General features: G+C 40.5%; 1 protein-coding gene across 2 annotated transcripts; it reads right to left on the reverse strand.

Moving 5' to 3' along the window:
- Nucleotides 1-1,149: 1,149 nt before the first annotated feature.
- fam107b (family with sequence similarity 107 member B) lies at nucleotides 1,150-16,892 on the reverse strand. 2 transcript variants are annotated; one of them, XM_085166146.1, is made up of 4 exons: nucleotides 16,727-16,892; nucleotides 5,057-5,228; nucleotides 2,170-2,326; nucleotides 1,150-2,010 (listed from the first exon to the last, which is right to left on the reverse strand). In XM_085166146.1, exons 2-4 carry the CDS (start codon nucleotides 5,182-5,184, stop codon nucleotides 1,891-1,893), a joined length of 405 nt encoding a protein of 134 aa, XP_085022272.1. In that variant the 5' UTR covers nucleotides 5,185-5,228; nucleotides 16,727-16,892; the 3' UTR covers nucleotides 1,150-1,890. The 2 variants fall into 2 exon arrangements, with proteins under 2 accessions (XP_085022272.1, XP_085022271.1); XM_085166145.1 differs by lacking the exon at nucleotides 16,727-16,892 and adding an exon at nucleotides 6,250-6,470.
- Between the last annotated feature and the right edge of the window lie 902 nt (nucleotides 16,893-17,794).

Genomic DNA, 17,794 nt, shown 5'->3' on the forward strand with positions numbered 1-17,794 from the left:
GCAGTTTGAAAGTTTTATACCATTTAAGACATATTTCAGCTTCAAAGATCATCTAATATTAAAAAAGGAAAAATAAATGTTTGTTTCTGAGTTGTTTTTTCCCATGTGGCTGAATAACTCAGTAAAATAAAGTCTAACATTACCTTGGTGATAAAGTGGAAGGTGTACTACTTTTTATATTTCCAACTATTTTAGTTGATCTTTCCAGTACAACGCCAAATTTACTGTCAGCAAAGCCAAGGGAAGTTATAGTGATTTAAAAATCTAAGTGTATAATATAATGTAATAAAATATACATACACCATTACTTCACAGTAACTCAAATAATGGATTGTAGGTTATGTCCCAATACTTTTTATATACTTTGCTACTCTAGCAATGCTCAAGATTTAGACATTAATTGAAGTATAAGTTAAATAAACATTCAAATCAGTGACTTAAAGATCTAGACCTTTTAATATGAGACTGTTCTAAGACATGCCTTGCTATTTCCTCACCACGTTTCACTTGGAAATAATTGGAAAACAAAAGCCCACATATTCAGCAGCAACAAATTAAAATATATTTTTAAAAAAATGAAACGAAGGTTTTAGAGAGAAATACTGGGATATACTGGCAAATATCTGCTTCTTTCTGTGAGAGTATCACCAGGATTTCAGACTCAGAATAATACTGCGTGTAAATTTCTATGCCCAAAGTAGGGTTGTTTTTTGTTTTGTTTTGTTTTTTTGGAACACACCCAACTAATTTAACATATCTAATATCTATGGTTTTGCTGATGATAAGGATAAACTTCCAAGAAGTTTATCAGGGCGTTATTTCAGGAGCCGTGCTGATATCAGACCTGTTTATGATGGGTGGTTTATTTCCTGGCTTCATCCAAACATTTGTTTAAAAACAAACACCCCCAGCCCAGACGCATGCACACACACACACAGCTCAGGGCTTATTCTGATTGACCAGCCTCACAAAACTTAAATTATTTATTTATTAAGTAACACTTTTATTCATACAAAACAAAACGAAACGAAAACAACAGAATATATAAAGAAAAGTCACTCTCATGCCTGGGAGTTTTACTATTGCTCAAAATTGCATTAGCTGAGGAAATGGCATGTGTACAATTTAAAAAAAATAAAGCGAATTCGAGTGTTTCACACAACCACGCACTCCCTTTGTCCTGTTCTGGCTTCATATACTATGCAGTAAAACAAACTTTAAAAAAAAAAAAAAAACCAAAACAAAACAGAATGACTAAAAGTGTCCTCCCCTATACCAGCACTAAAAGCTACAAACATAAATAATAAAAGCACATTTGTTTGGCTTTTACATTACACAGCTTCAAGAGTCCATCCAGTGTCCGCTTTTCCTTTTTTTGATTCTGAATGTGAGAACAAACAAACAAAAAAAAAACAACAACAATAACAATGACAACATCAATAACAGTAAAGAGAAATGAGAGCTTGCTGTGGAGAAAGGAGTGAAAAACATAGGGGACAAATACTCCTGTGTGTGTGTGTCTGTGTGTGTGTGCGTGCGTTTGGTCGCATCTCCCTCAGAGCTCCTTGAAAGCTTGCTCGCCCTTGTGGAAAAAAAATCATGTAACATGTGTTAGGTCCTCCTGTGGGGGGTGCTGTGTGCTGCTGGGTGGGTATGAGTACTGGCGGTCCATTGCAGGCAGACCGAGGGGGGGTCTTTATTCTTTAAAGTCTCTCGCCTCACTGCACGAAGGAACAGCTAGGTTGGGAAAGCCAGGTCCAAGATCATGGTCACCACCGTGTACCACAGACACAACACACTCTCTCTCCTTTGTACACACACTCCTGTTGCCTCTGTGCTCACAAAAATGTGCACAGTCAGCCAGACCCAGCCACCCCTGATGGTTTTTTTTTAGGTGGTTCGTTCCTCCCCGTCGGTCTCCTGCTTGGTCCTGCGCAGGTTGCTTTTCATCTTCACAAACTCCGGGGTGTTCTCCTGTTCCTCCTCAATTTTCTGTTGCTCCAGTTCAAGCTGCAGGAATAAAGACATTAAATTCACATTTACACGAAACTCAAGTTTTTCCAAAACACATACAGACAGCTTAGCAACTCAGATAAAGTTTTGAAAAAGCCATTGTACACGTTGGGATTTATGAGTGTGTAAATGAAACAATGTCTATCAATCATTTACCTGCTCTAGTTTCTGTTGTCTTTTCATGAGCTCTATCTCCAAGTCACTCCTCTTCTTGTGGGCTTCTTGCTCCTCCTTCTGTTGCTTGAGAACTTGGTCCCTCTTTCTCTTTTCCAGAACCTTCTGGAGCTCAGGTTTGTTCTGAGGTGCCAGACCCCTGTGCAGAATCCATCAATGAAACAGCATGTCAGCTTCAATCAACACATGCTGATGTCACTGCAAAGCCTCATTCAGAAGGAGACTGGCATGCAAATTCATGCGTAATATATGACCTTTTTCTGTTTTGACATGCAGATTAGTATTAGACTTTCGGATTAAACACGGCAATCATGTTACAGGAAAGTTCTGATTCCCAGCAAATCGCAGATTGCTCCGCATCAAAAAGAATTGCATAAGATGATTTTTGCCAGCACAGGAAATGACTTTGAAAGAGTGAGCTGAAACCATGGGTGAGAACTTGGCTGTTTATTTCTTTTCCCAGTTGCCTTTTTTTTGGTCTTTTAGTATCAAGAATGATTGCAGGGAAGCATACGCCACACACGGAAAATGTCTTAAGTCACTGCAAAACCAGTGGGACTGTTACACAACTCAGTGAAAATAGGATAGAGACATCTCAGTAAAGTAAAAGCCTGAGGAGCAAAGATGCAAAATATTATGTAATCTGCTAAGCTCTTCCAAAATCATGACAGGAAAAAAAAAACAAAAAACAAAACACACACACACACACACACACACAAAAACAGGTTGTTTGGGGGGAGGGGGTAACAGCAAGTTTGGGACGTGGGGATATTTAAGAGAAAGAGGAACAGATGGATTGTCCTCTATAAACAGGCAAAAACTAATAAAGATCAAAGGATTAAGGGCAAATAAAGTGGCACAGAAGAAGGGAAAAAAATACTGTGCCTGGTCAAATATCCATCTCCATGCCCTTTACTGATTTAATTTTTTAAACCCTTTAATGCAGATTACCCAACACTCCAACTAATTTTTCTTTCACCATGATAGCCTGAATCTACACAGGCCACAGATGGTCTTCAAAGAAAACACAGCGTCCCTTACCTGAATACATTTTAGCAACAGCACTGCCTTAATTAAATGCATTATTAAATCAAGATGATTACATAACTGAGCTCACGGTGTTCCAAAAAGCAGTGGGAGTTAATTTACAACAAGGGTCTGTTTTATCAAGAGTCACTGCTTCAGTTAAATGCCCTGTTTTGCGTCAGTAAGGGTCTTAGAAAGCTCTTAGTGAGCTGAAGCAGGGCAGAAGGCCCAAGATGTGACTGGGTGGGCTGATTTTAAGTACCCTCACGCAAAAGGGGTGGACACCAAGGTCGGCGACAGCAGTAAGACAGGCTACAGTACAAAGATGCTGACTTCATTCTTCTCTCACCGTGGGCAGCGTTTACATAATAACTAACCTATGCACACACCCCACCACCAAATGCATGCCCTCAGGCAGACTGAGAGGAATGCGTGTTCAAAATCCCACACATCACTACATCCATCTGATCGAATGCCTGGCCAGTCGTGATGGCTGAATTTCTCAAATTCCTTTGTTTGTGTAGGAAGGTGCCATTACAGTTAAGGTAGCCAAGGCAGAGAAAGGCCCCCAGCTAGAGACAGTTTTGTAATCTCTGTTACATAACATATTTTTTTTCCTCTCCGTTACAAGCATCCATCCATGCATCCATCTAACCATCCCACTTTCATCACTGTGACTAATCCACTTTGCAGGCCAGCCTTCTATACCTCAGCACACGATAAAAGCACAATCATTAAAGTTTATTCCCCCTTAAAGCTGGTTGATGCTTGTCAAAATCCTCTGTCTAGACTATTAGAAGCAATATTTTGCAGCAGTTTGAGCCGAAATTTTTATTTTCTATTTTTTTTTTTTTTAAATTTCATTTCTCTTTGGCCAGTTTCCTCCTGATTCTTAAATGCCCTGCTTTAATCATTACACTCTGGTTTAAGACAGACCGGAGAACTGCTGCTGTGATGTAACAGCTGTCACCAGCATGCGTGTTTACAGGGCTATTTATAGTTCAGGCACAAAGCTGCTGGCACTGTATGGTGTGATAAAATACAAACATCGAGTTTGAAAGGGCAATCATGGGCCCCAGTATGTATGTGCATTTAAACAGGCTAAGATATAAACGTATGCATACACTGATAGATGCTCAGAGACTTACAGACCCATAAAATCCTTTGTTTCGTGTAATATCAGTAGCCACGACTGGATTTTCCTCCATGGCATACATCTCTGACTTTTACATAACCAATATTTGCCAAAGGTTTTATATATAATAGCTTCTATGAAATTTGTTATATCCCAAGCCTCACATTACACTGCTGCTGGGAACTAGAGGGACCAGTGAAGTCAACCACACTGACAGCAGTAGCATACGGTAGCATCAGTGTCGTTGACATGGATACAAAAAGGAATTAGCAGAAAGTGGCAAGGTTACTGGATTCACTCATCCTCCATTAGTGAAGATAAAACTAAATTATTCTGAATGTGGAACCCGAACCGTTCCTTCTTATCACAAGTTTATGTTACACCCAGAAACAAACGGGAATGTTTTATTGTCATACTAGAAACTATTGGACTTCAATGGACTCTCACCATAAAGTATTATCTATCTTGATACTAGCAGTATTAAGCATAAGGAAATCCCAAATATTGCTTTATGGCTATGACTATTAAAGGCATAGGGGTGCAGCTATCTTTGTTTAACACTTAACTGCCATTATAAAATATAATCTTGCTGTTGGTATCAACAAAAGGAGGTAAATAATCTCTCTGAAAAAATGTTTTGGATTTTCCACATGTGGTCACCAAGTGACAGCTAGGAGTGCGATTCAAGGTATTTTTCTATCTGCTGACCTTTTCTGGTTCATGAGCAACTCTCTGTGCAAGTCCTGGTGATTACGGGAGGTTTTCACTGGGTTGATCAGTTTCTTGGGCTTGATGAGCTCATCACAGTCTTCATCCATATAGTCCGGTTCCGCCATGACACTCCTCCCTGCTGACAGCGACAAACCAGGATCACAGGGATCTAAATCAACAGTGGGGGGAAAAAAAAAAGACAAAAAAAAGAGACTGATTTAAACACAGTATGAGAAATCTCTGTGTCACAAAGGCAATCATTTCACTTCTTGCAAATCAGGATATGAGCATCTGCCAGATCCTCTGGCATGAGCTCAGGGTTTTTCACTGGTCTCTATAGTGATGAAGGGACTCAGCACTAGAATTACGTAAGTGTTCCACACTGAGTGAAGAGGAACATTTCATCCCCTCGATGGATGATATAAGAAACATATGCATATTAATGAAGGGACAGTAATGGGTACAGCCCTTAAAAGCCTAATATCTTTCTGACACACAGTGTCATGTAAATATTCCAGAAATTACTAAAGCACAGAATTAGCCCAGAGAATCAGCCTACAGCTGTCTGTGGGCTTGAAATAAAACCAAGTCACATCTGTGAACTCCTCCAGATGTGAACAGATGTTTGCTTTGGTCAACTTTACAGAAGGAGCAGAAACCATAAAGTAGAAATTTCTAGCAACAGTTGCGAATGGAGTGTTCACCTATTTTCATACACATAACCAGCAAGTCAAAAACCCTCATTATGAACCATTATAAACTACAGAAATGGCAGGGGGTACTCAGGGTCAGCATGGTGTATATTTTTACTTATTTCTTCATTTAGCAGTGCTCTAGTTATAGCTGTGATTTACTCCAAGTTTGATCAATATCTCTCACAAGTTGCAATGTATGCATGTAACACCATACCATTTATAGCAGTTACTGTTATCCATCTACGTATCTGAACTCAGGCTCACGTGCTCCACTTCAAAGAATGACTAATCAGGAACTTCGGAACGATGCGCATAAAAATCCCAGGATCCAACCGCATGACAAACATACAACAAATGCACTGAGTGATACTTGTGTTTCTTTAAAACACCGACTCTGCAAGCTAAAACAAAAAGGACTCACTACTTCACTGTTGAGCTACTGTTTGAATTAAAGCAAAAGAAATACATAAATTGAAAATGAAATGATAAACTCACCCTGCAGATGAGGAAAGACGGGGTATCTGAACATTGTAGCCATCTCTGTTATTTTGATTTGGGATGTATTCTCCAAGAAAAGCTATTAAAACACGCTGTCCTCTCTCCCTCTCTGGCTCTCTTTTTTAATTGGTATCTTGTAAAGCCTCGTGCAGGAGTCGTGCTTTGTTCTGCACAGCTGTCTGCTACTGAGCTGGTTGGAGTTCAAAGTCTGTTTTACAGCTAAGCTCACACAAACCCTCCCTCCCTTGCTCGCTCGCCCTCTCTCTCTCACTCTCCCTCTCTCTCTGCCCCCTCCCTTACCTTCATTGTTCCATTCACTTTTAATACACACCTCTGGCAGTTTATGACTATGTTTTCACTTCTAACAAAGAAACAGATCATATGCACAATGTTTCACTTACCAAATTTCATGGTACCTTTATCTTTACATTTTTCCTTTATTAATACAATATGTATTCACGACCTCTGTTAGCTTTAAAACTGTAAAGTTATTAATTACGCGACTACTAAATGATTGTCTGAATATACCATCCAATAAAGTCATGGCTACCCGGTCTGACGAATGGCTCAAACTCATAATCAGGTGTTTCTTCGACTGAAAAGAATGGGCTGATAAGGACTAAAGAATGCTGCTTTTGATCTTACAGCCAATCACAGTTACTTGTTCCAAAGACGCATCACACTGCATGTGCCAGACACAATGGCAGTGGGAGTGTGTCCTCAAAAATCAAAACATGCATTCAAAAGCATTGACGCAATGAGTTACAGTCACCACAAGAGGTCGATATTTTTGCATCCCCAGGAGCTAAATGATGTCAGTTACATAACAAAGAAGCCCGGGATAAACACCTAGTGTGTGGCTGCACTGGGTGCAGAACAAAGAGAGAGAGAAATGATACAGAAACATCCTTGAAGAATATTATACGATATGCTGGTAATAGTACAGTTTTCCTGCCTGGTTGTCACGGTTGTAAACAATTCCTTCTAATCTCAGATGAGTAACCCTGTGTTTACCAACCCATGTAGCCATCACAAACCTATGCATATAACTAATTTAGAAAAGCAACATAAATAACACTGGTCACTAGTTTAGTTTACCACTACTTTCACAGACATCACTGACTCTAATATTGTGAGGAACCTGGCAGTCAAAGTGCATTTGTTTTTGACACAGGAAATAGTGATAGTGATTGTAAATGTGAGAAGGGGAAGAACTGTGTGATGCTGTAATCAGGAGCTGCGTGAACCCGCACATGATGGGCACATCAAAGGGTGGCTTCTGTTGCTGAGTTGGACGGGTACAGGAACTTACAGACTGGCAGTGTTGTCACAGTGTCCGTTTAACACATCTGCTCCTGCTTCCTCTCTGCCCCCGGGGAGAGGGGAAGTAACATAAGGAGTTCAAAAGGGACCTACAACCTCAAGTTCGAGGACTGCTTAAAGTCAGCTTGATCACTGGTGGTTCTGCATGTTTATTTGCCCCTTCTGGCTTCTTCTTCTTTTTTTTTTTTTTCTTTTTTTTTAAATAAAAGCTAAATGTTACTGTTGCACACCTAAAATTTAAGATGGGTACAGACAGGCAAGTTAACATGTTGTCCCTTAAGATCCCTCTGACTGCAGCTGCTTTGCCCATCGGTGGGGTTAAGAATGAAATAACATTGTCACTAACAGCCACTAAAATGTATGTAGTAGATTGCACGTGTTAATATGTGCACCTCCAACTCCACCACATCTCAAGATAATGATAATAATAATAACAATAACAACAACACAGTTTTTAAAAAAGCACTTTTTGCTTTTTCAAGAATCCCATTAAATCCCTCTGTGTTTATTGGTTTTGGAGACACACCCTTGCTACTGAGACAGGCATACACAGGCACACACACACACAGAAACAGATAATGAGTCTCCATTCCCCAAGATGTCCAGTAGAGAGCGAGCAGTACTAATATGATTCAAAATATCCGAGCATCCAGCAATAAAATGAGAAAAAAAAAGTTGGTGAAAACAATGGGAACTAGAGAAGAAACAGAAAACTGGGTCAGAACAGAGTCTTGGAAAGGAGAAAAGCAAAAGCGGAAAAAGAAACTTCTTTCTCCCAGCTGTCCTCATGAGCTGTTCTTGTGTTGTAGGTAATCACACTTCTGGATTAAGTAACAGGGAATATCTGATTGATTAAGTGAGGAAAAATGCCAACAAAAAGATAAACAGTAGTGCACAAAGTTAAAACCACGAGGAGGCTTAAACACACACACACTTACTCACATCTTGCTGACACAAGTGTGTTCTTCTCACTGTATAAAAGCGATACTTGTTTTGCTTTTGTTGTCGTTTTATTTTATTTTTTTTAAAAAGAGGAAGCAGTTCAATGTGTTGGCACTGTGTGAGGAAGTGTAGTCCACAGTGGCAGGCTGCATTAGAGCTGATAGAACGACTAGAGTGCCAGCATTGTGCCAAGGAATTGCATCATCATGGCCAGCTTTGCTATATGAGCTAACACGCACACAGACTTACATTCATTATATGGAGTCATTTCTCAACAGCCTCTAAGTTGCCATGGCGATCAGCCACCACTGATTTACCAATTTAGTGACACAGCACTGTGATGCAGGACTTGTGAAGACGCTAGAACATTAAAATAATTTTTGCACTGAATTAAAGCCTTAAAAACAATGTTAATGTGGCTTAAATTGTTAGCTTTGGGAAAACAATGGGAAAAAACTGCATCGTGTAAAAATGTGTTACTTACAACAAAAGCCATCAGACTCTCGAGTTAGCTTCTTTCAGTTAATTTAGAGCCTGCATATTCACCCTTAGTCCTACGGACATATGTGCATCCATTAAAAGAATAAAAACAAAACAGAGCACAGTAATGAGCATAGAAGGGGATGTTGAGCTGGCCGGGAAAACAATACTGTGGATACTCTAAGAAGAAAAAAGAAAAAAAAAAACACAAAAACAAAACAAAAGAAAAAACCAGACAAATGAAGGGGATTGTTAGTGATGTGAACATGATTAAGGAGCAAAGAAAAAGTAGATGACTATCAGCATGACTAACAAGATAGGGCATGCAAAGACACTGACAGCCATACTGAATGATGACATGGTTTAGCTTTTCATGAGTCACAAACGGCCCTCTTCCTGGTGCAGCCTTAGCGACACAGAAAATAAAGGCAAGGAGAGCAGCTGGTGGCCTGCGTCGCCATCTGACCCCACCGTTCTCCTTCTAGGACACAAGCACAGACCATCCAGAGATCTGCACACCACAGGGTGGGGTTGGGCAATCAACTGTCATTGGTGAACACATAGCTGACCACACCCACTACAGCATGTGTGAGCCAAGATCCCCCCCTTGCAATTTCCAGTACAAAAGGTACACAGGGGTTAGGCTTAAGAAAAGCACTGATCTGAGATTTAGCATCCAGTTTTGATGTAGGCTTTGGCAGCTTATGTAAAAAAAAAAAAAAAAAAAAAAAAAAAAGGATCTATTTTTTGGAATTTTTGTGCATTGTTTGACTTTGTGTTTCTTGGTTAAATACGATTACGAATCTGAATATTAATTGCTATTCAGGCCATATATTCATATATACTGACATATGTTGATTGTAGATTCATATGAGCTAAAGAAAAAAACAACAACAACACATTAACATTTAATAAGATGCATATGATTGTGGCCATAAAAAAAATTAACATTTAATCGTATACATCTTGCTTCCTTGTCCCATATAGTCTGCTTTTACTTTGGACAAATCCTCTATATTCCACTCACAGATGGGAGGTCCACCCCTCAGGGGAAATTACGTCATCAATACCCCTGAAGCAACCCCCACACCCCATTCTGTCCCTCTTACACACACAGACACACACACACAGACTCTCGCCTTGCTGTGTGTCACAAGCTGTACAGATCCGGATGTGAATCTCCAAGCCTCTCCCTTAATGAAGCGGCCATTCAGCCATAAATAGGGGAGGCCCTAATTAAAACGCAGAGATAGATGGGCTTTTAACGGACAGCTGAGGGAGGATGGGGGTGGGATAGCATGGCCCTGTGTGTGAGTGTGTGTGTGTGTGAAGAGAAAGTGACTGAAAAAGTGAATCACAGAGTTGACGGTCTACCAGTGACCATGAGATGGGCGTATGGGCTCCCTGTACATACGTGATAATTCACAGCCTTACCACATGACAACGAATAAGTCATTGTGGCGAGCGTGCTCGCTCTCCTGCACCTACAAACACATTCAAGCTGTCATCTAGAAACGCATACCACATACCCACATTTATTTTTTGTGTGTTTTGTTGTGTATTTGCATTTGTAGGTAAAATAATTTGCGTTCAAATGACTATCTAGGTAGTGCTCATCATATTGCAAAGGAGCCAGTAAGATATGAAGAAAAGATGGCCACTGGCATGATTTTGTCTGAGCTCAATGCAAATACCACTCTTGCCACCCGCATCAAGAGTTTCAGTTTAGACCAACTACTCTGGGTATGTCAGAAAGGGTGCCACACAATTGCTACCGAGAGAGCCGAGTGGTGAAGACGCGGCAACTTTGGAGCGATTATATATTTAGCCAAGTACGACAAAGAAGAAACATACAGTGAGATTGAAAAAGGGCTCCTCAAATGTATTCCGAGTTTGGGGGTTGAGATCTGTTTTGTGTTTCCTGCCTTGGGGTGGGGGTCTATAGCAGGGAAATTTAGGGGCCTCATCATGTACTGACCTCCAAAAGCACCCGGACCGCTCCCACAGTACAATGATGTCACTTGGGAGATGCAGGGGTATGGGAATTTACAATCTGGGTTTTAGGGTTCATAAACCACAGATGTGCAAACATGGAGAAAACACCCACACAAGGAAAGGATAATGTGCATCATGTGACAAAGGCATGAGCTTTGCTATGCAGCATGCGTCTGTGCATGTCGGATGCTTGAAAAACACTGGAGGCAAGTCAGTACCAGGCTGTTACAATGACAACAAAAATCACCAATACGCCTCCCAGCCAAAGGGTTCAATCGGGGCATTTGAGTTACTGTTACTCTCTTTGGCAACTTGATACTTACTGTAAATACATTATTTTTGTTTGGCTTTGTAGTGGTTCTTTTGATTTGGAAGGAAAAGTAAGCGCAGACAGAGTCCCAGGGAGTGTCCAAAAAGTGACTGCAGTTTACAAAATATCGATAGCTTCTTTGTATTGGTCTGATAAATCTTCCACTTGATACAACAGCTTATATGGGCTTACTGCAAACAAACTAGAGTTAGAAAGCATATTTATGCTCCATATACAATAATCTACAACAGAGCCATGAATATTTTGGTTTTATCTCAACAAAAAAAATAAGCGCCTTAGCAGATACTGTATCCTTTAAAAAATTTTAGGAGCTTTGCATGTTTAAAATTAAACCTTATTTATCTTATACTGCTCTAAGGGCTTACAACTGGGCCTTGGTGCTGCCCCCTAGTTAATCCACTGTTGTAAATACAGCCTTTGGGCAGCTCCCTCTCTACACAGTTCTTTCTGGGAGCAAGAACAATGTGTCTGAAATGACCACAATAAAAGAGAATAATGACCCCTCTCTGTGACTTAATACAGATTTAAGAGTAGCAGTCTGAAGCCTGAGCTTTTGGCTTGTAAGGATTTGTTGCAAACAGGACATCGTTATCTGAAAAAAAAAAAAAAAATGGCCATGTTGAAGAAAAAAACCCCATCAACTATTGCATCAGTACACATATGGTCGAAAATTAGGAAAGGCATAATAGGTTAATTTATTATATATATTAAAAATATATATATCTCAATATATGTCAGCTTGTCAAACCCTCTCATTATATCTACAATATTTGAAAGAACCCTCTTCAGAAATCAGGCTTTAATACTGACTCTAAATGAGGAACTAAACTGTTCCTTCCCACCAATGCATTTGTTTTATATCAGACAACTTCAACTATCGGAACAGAACAAAGTAGAGGAACATGCATAATTTTACTTCTCCTGTCTGGTTCTAGTCCTCGATTAAAACAAACAAACAAACCTGGCATACCCAGTGCACACTTAGGCAATAACTGTATGTGCAATTGTTAATGTAGTTTTGGGGCTGTGTTGTAAGCTGCAGTTGAAAATGGTTGTCTCTTGTGGCTGTAATTCTTTTATCTGTCGGTGTTATCTTCCACTCCTTTTTGTGTTTCAAAAGCACAGCAGCTGCCAATTTGTCTTGCCTGATGATAACACAAGCCTCACTGCCTCCATCTCTTAAGAGTATCCTGATCTTTCAAATGTGTCTTGACATGATCAGATGAAGCAGATACTGGTAAAATATTATGTATTAGTTGTTAAGATGTTACTTAAAAATGCAATTATGCTTAGCTATGACCTTTCTCTCGTTGAACTGAAACATGCCGAGTTAGACAGTTTCTGTTAAGCACAGAACTGAAATTGTTCCATGCTGTGGCTCCTGTTGCTGCACGGTTTGAGCCCCTGGGGTGAGGCAGATTACAGGATGAATGGGATGGATTGAAAAGGCACAGACACCACTTTGAGTCACGCTGTGGGAATGTGATGAAACTGCACACTGATTATCGCCTTGGACGCACAACAGCAAATACATGTATGGACACAGAGACCTAAATATATTCAAACACTGACATATTTGAGTGAGAAACATTTGGGTGTTTTCCTCCTTCAAAAGGTTAAAATGAAACTGCTGACAACTGCATTCAGGGCATATTTCAGGAAGGGATACAATTTGAGGTCACACCTGTTAGTCAAATACAAAAGGCTCGCCTATATGCTCACAACTGGCACTGACACATGTTCTTGTATGTATATGTACAGACCTGACGGGAACAGGTGGAGAGATGAAGATCACAACACATGCATAAGATCCAGACTTATATACCACAGGCACAGCTGAGACATACGCACATTTCATGTAGGTCCTCCTTACTGAGACATAAGGAAGATCCACACACACACACTTTAAAATTCATTTCCAATATCTGTCTCAATAGTGGTGTGAAAGACATGCAGGAAAATAAAAAAATATATATATATAATTGTTTTGTCTGGCTAAGAAATAAGAAGTCTTTGTTATGGCTCTGTTGTCTGTTCCAGCTCCAGATTCAAAGCTTTGTGCTTTACTGCTGTTTTCCTCATATGGAGCAGGCACGCCCATCCTCATCGACTACTGGCGGAGCCCATCTGGGATCTCACATCTGATTGGCTGGAGGGAACACCAGGGAGTATTTGGGAGGTTCTCCTTTGTTTACATGCCAGTAAAGAAAACCCCAAAAACAACTGTTACCTTGAGCGACCAGACAATCTTTAGTTAGCCAGACAGACACACGGGGGTGCAAGCTGACTGTGCGGGCACACGCATATAGAAACAATAAGGGTCCCAGGTATCCAAAAAACAGGCTAAATGAGGAGCTTTGTTCTCTCTGATTCAATTAAGTGTGCTCGTCATGACAGAAAATGTACCTGTCCTAAGTAAAATGTATCTGTATAAATCTATTTATACAGGCCTGTATAAATAGATTCATACATGCACATTTTACAGACAGAAGTCTTGATCATGTGCTTTTGCCTGATGAAACTTCCAAAACCAAGTATACGCACCTTGAAATCGCAGTCATTTTCAAGTATTAGTAGAATGGGGATCTCTTCTACTGTGGAAGTGTAGCTATGTTCCCGTTTGAGTTAAAGAAAGGGCCATATATCTTGATATGGGCTTACAATGAGCTTAATCCAATACATTGAGCTCAGACTCCCAATCGCGATATAGCCGCAAGGAGGAAAGCATTTAGAGTCAGCGTGCATGCCATCCATTCTCCAAGGCTATGCAAAGTGGTCAGCACAGTAATGGTGCTTTATTGTGATTGAAGCTCTGGCGTAACAGCAGGAAAATCAATGGGATTCTTTGAGAGGCAGAATCGCTGTAGGTGTGTGCACTTGTCTCTGCTTCAGGCTTTCCTTTCCATGCACCTTAATCTGTCTTTCATGAGTAAATCAGTCTTGAGCATGCTTAAACAAGTCTCTTCATGTCTGAGTTGCCACAGGCCCCCCCCACACAGATGTGCATGCCACACAAGCGCTATATCAAGATACTCGGCACCTGAACGGTGACGCAGCCAACTGTAAAACCGCTGCAACAAAACTGCAGCCAAGTGAAAGATCCTTCGTCGATCCTGCTTTTGGATTGCATCACTTGTGTTTATGTTGCATCATAATATTTAATTCAGCCTTTACGGGCGTGAATTTTTTTTGAAAAACTGTAGAGCCAGATTAAAATGCTAAGCAGCTCTCTAAAACAGTTGTAGAAAACATATTTTAAGAAAGCAGGCTTAAGGAGTCCTTTAATGCAAACCAAACATTTTGGTATTTTATATAATGACACTGAACTAACTTTATTATTAAACCTGAGGAGTACACTAGAATAAGTACAACTATTTTGGCTTTAAGCCTGGAAACTATTTAGCAAATGCTTAATGCCATTTAATCATTGCAGTTAGTAGATGATGGCTGATTGAATACACTGTCCTTACACTTGCTGATATTCTTTAATACCTGCTTAGGAAAGGACAAAACCAAAAGACCCAAACAAATTACTCTAGCAAACATCTTGAAAAACAAAGTATTCCTATGACATAAGCATCAAAACAGGAGCACTGTGGCACATTTGAAAAGCTTTAAACAATATTGAAACATACGTTAAAAGTGGCGCTGGACAGAGTGAGGTGGTGTTTGGTAAAAATGCTTGAAGACTTCACTAGCGATCCTCTGAAATCTTTCTTAGTTTACAGGCTAATTACAGGGGTAAATGCTTAAAAACATTTGGTACAAGGTAGTCTTTCACCAACAAGGCCTGAGCTTGAGCTTTCCTGACTCAAACACCTTTATTTTCCTGAGGTCGGTTTGACTCCTTGACATGGTCTCTAACTCTGTAATGATATATCTGAGAAATGCACCAAACCACTAATGGACACTTGCTATTATAGAATGGAAACTCAGATATTTCATTCACATATTTAAATTCCTTTGAGTGCAATGATAATGAAGCAGGCAGCTTTTCAGTTATAACACCCACCACACACACGCACACATACACAGTGACGGCATCAGCTCTTACGGGAAGACAGCAAAGACAGACCTAGTAAGAGAAACAGGAGAGAGAGAGAGAGAGAGAGAGAGAGAGAGAGAGAGAGAGAGAGAGAGAGAGAGAGAGAGAGAGAGAGGAGGAAGGAGGGGGTTCAAAGATCAGAAAACAGATGTAAATCGTTTTGCAAACTCTCCTCCAAATGACTAACACATGTGCAAAACTTTCCCCTCCCTTTAGCACAAACACCCACTACCACACTCTTAGAAGCCATTCACCTAAACGGCAACAAACTCACTCAAACCACCTGCTTTTATCGCCTCTCTTCTCAGTATAACATCAGATCGCCAGAGTTAAACTACCTCACCTTAGGTCTACTCTGCACTATTTACCAAGCTGCTAGTTTGCCTCCACCCAGCAATCACACATACATGCACACACACAGACACACAACCCTCTAGCTCCAGCTGGGGTTTGCCCTGTTTGATTACTGTTGTTAAAATTTAACAGAAACATAATTCGCTATCAAAAAGAAATGCCTCAAGTTTTAGACTTGCTGACCTGTTGCCACTTTAAAAACAGACACTCTCACACTCACATGACAGTTGTTCTGCCTGATGACAGCACAGACCAGTTTGTCAGTTCTGAATGAAGCCATGTGCTTAGACATAACCACTCCTGTCCCATTCCACTCAGAGTCTGACTCACTGATTCAGTCACCCATAAAATGTGGTCTCTTCGCATGTCATTTGTCTCTCCGATTGATCTCCTTTCAACAGTAAATACTGAAGTGCTATGTACAGGTTATGGTAGCTGATAAGAAAAATAGAACAACGAGAGGAAAAAAACGTCTGGTGGGACAAACTGTAAACACAAAATACATGGTTTTGGGGTAAAGGATTATGAACTGGCTTAAAAGCAGGAGTACCATATGTAGCCTTTGCATTGGTTGCATTTTAAGCCCTCACAGGTTCACACAGATACAGAAGGGGAACTATAATAAAGGCTTTTCCCCTCCGCTGTTTCCTCAAAGTATCAAGTGCCACAAACGCTACCTGCTCTAAGAAAACCAAACTGTTGTCTGTGCGTGTGGAAACAACAACCTCAACGTGTTTGTTCCTCACTGTCCCGTCGGCTACAGTCATGCGCCGCAACAAAAGGAGACAATGAAACAAGAGTTTGTATTTCTGCAATCTCATTCTCTCTCTTCTCCGGCTTGCTCGTTTGCCCTTAGACACTTTCTAGTTTCGAAACCCCAAACCGGCCGCTTAGCTATACCCGCGCCGCTTTTTTTTTGTTAGTGCACTTGTGAAGCAAGCTCACGAGAAAAACAGCACGAGCTCCAGCCACGCACGCACGCGCGCGCATACACACACACCTACCTCAAAGTCGAAGCCGACGCGACTTGTCCAACTCGGGTTGTTTAATATTTAAAGTGACAAAGTGGTTTGAGCCACATCGGTGCGTCTCCGGGTCACTTCTTGGGGTTGAGGTGTGTCTCCCTGTGGAATCTGTTAGCTCCGGCTCCACATACACTCAGTCAGGACCCATAGAAAATGTAAATTTAAACGGGGTGGGAGGGATGGAGTTACGTCACACAGGGGCTCCTCCTCCTCCTCTTTCTTCATCTGCTCCGGAGAGAAGATGAGTGGGGACTCCTCGAGCTCAGGGCGGGGCGTGCACGAATTGAACGTTACCAGGTTTCTTACTGAAAACTGGGCTATAGGTGACATGTGTTATCTAAAGCCTTACAGTGGCCTTGTAAAAATTATGTAACGCGTGGAGGGACCAGGCATCAACAACTAAATCTTCATAAATCATGTGACACACAACATGTATGTAAACAGAAATTTCCCAGCCTCGTAAAAGCATAAATTGAACTCTAATTTGTTTTAGGGAAGTTCTGATATGCAATCTTTTTTTTTTCTTTTGTGCATCTTCTTTATCTTTTGCAATAACTGCTTCCTGTTATTACAGCTGCTAATCACTCTGGCTATCACCCATGTGAATACATTGCTTGATAGCACACTTGTTTTTTGTTTTTAAGGACAAGTTTTCATATGTATTGACTTTCATATGAGCTAACTGAGATCTTGGACATTATCTCAATATGTAAGAACAAAAATGCTGTGTTACCACACCTGGTCATCCACATAATGTATTCTATAACAGACTTATTGTGTATTAAGCAGGCCCAATTACATCTGTAACTGTAAAAATCTGTTTGTTTCTGTACCTTAAAGTTGCAACAATTTTCACTTCGAGTGAAAAAGGTCCCAAACCTTTTCTTAAAAAAGTCCTTATGACCTTTACGACACTTCGTTCTGTGGCAGAGCTTCTCTTTGATTGCAACACATCAGCCTGCTGCCTGTTATTGGTTTCTGCAGAATGAGTATGCTGAGCATTATTTGTGATAAAGAGTAATCTGCTTACTGATAAAGGGCCTGTGG

The sequence above is a fragment of the Neolamprologus multifasciatus genome, chromosome 7, assembly GCF_963576455.1.
Source record: "Neolamprologus multifasciatus chromosome 7, fNeoMul1.2, whole genome shotgun sequence".
NCBI lineage: Eukaryota > Metazoa > Chordata > Actinopteri > Cichliformes > Cichlidae > Neolamprologus > Neolamprologus multifasciatus.

Bases quoted from the DNA above. Each gene is read 5' to 3' on its own strand.
- fam107b (XM_085166145.1), bottom strand. From the start codon at position 6,292: ATGGCTACAATGTTCAGATACCCCGTCTTTCCTCATCTGCAGG. The intron at 5,229-6,249 runs GTGAGTTTATCA...CTGTTGATTTAG, and splicing joins CGTCTTTCCTCATCTGCAGG to ATCCCTGTGATCCTGGTTTG. The intron at 2,011-2,169 runs GTAAATGATTGA...TTATTCCTGCAG, and splicing joins GACAACAGAAACTAGAGCAG to CTTGAACTGGAGCAACAGAA.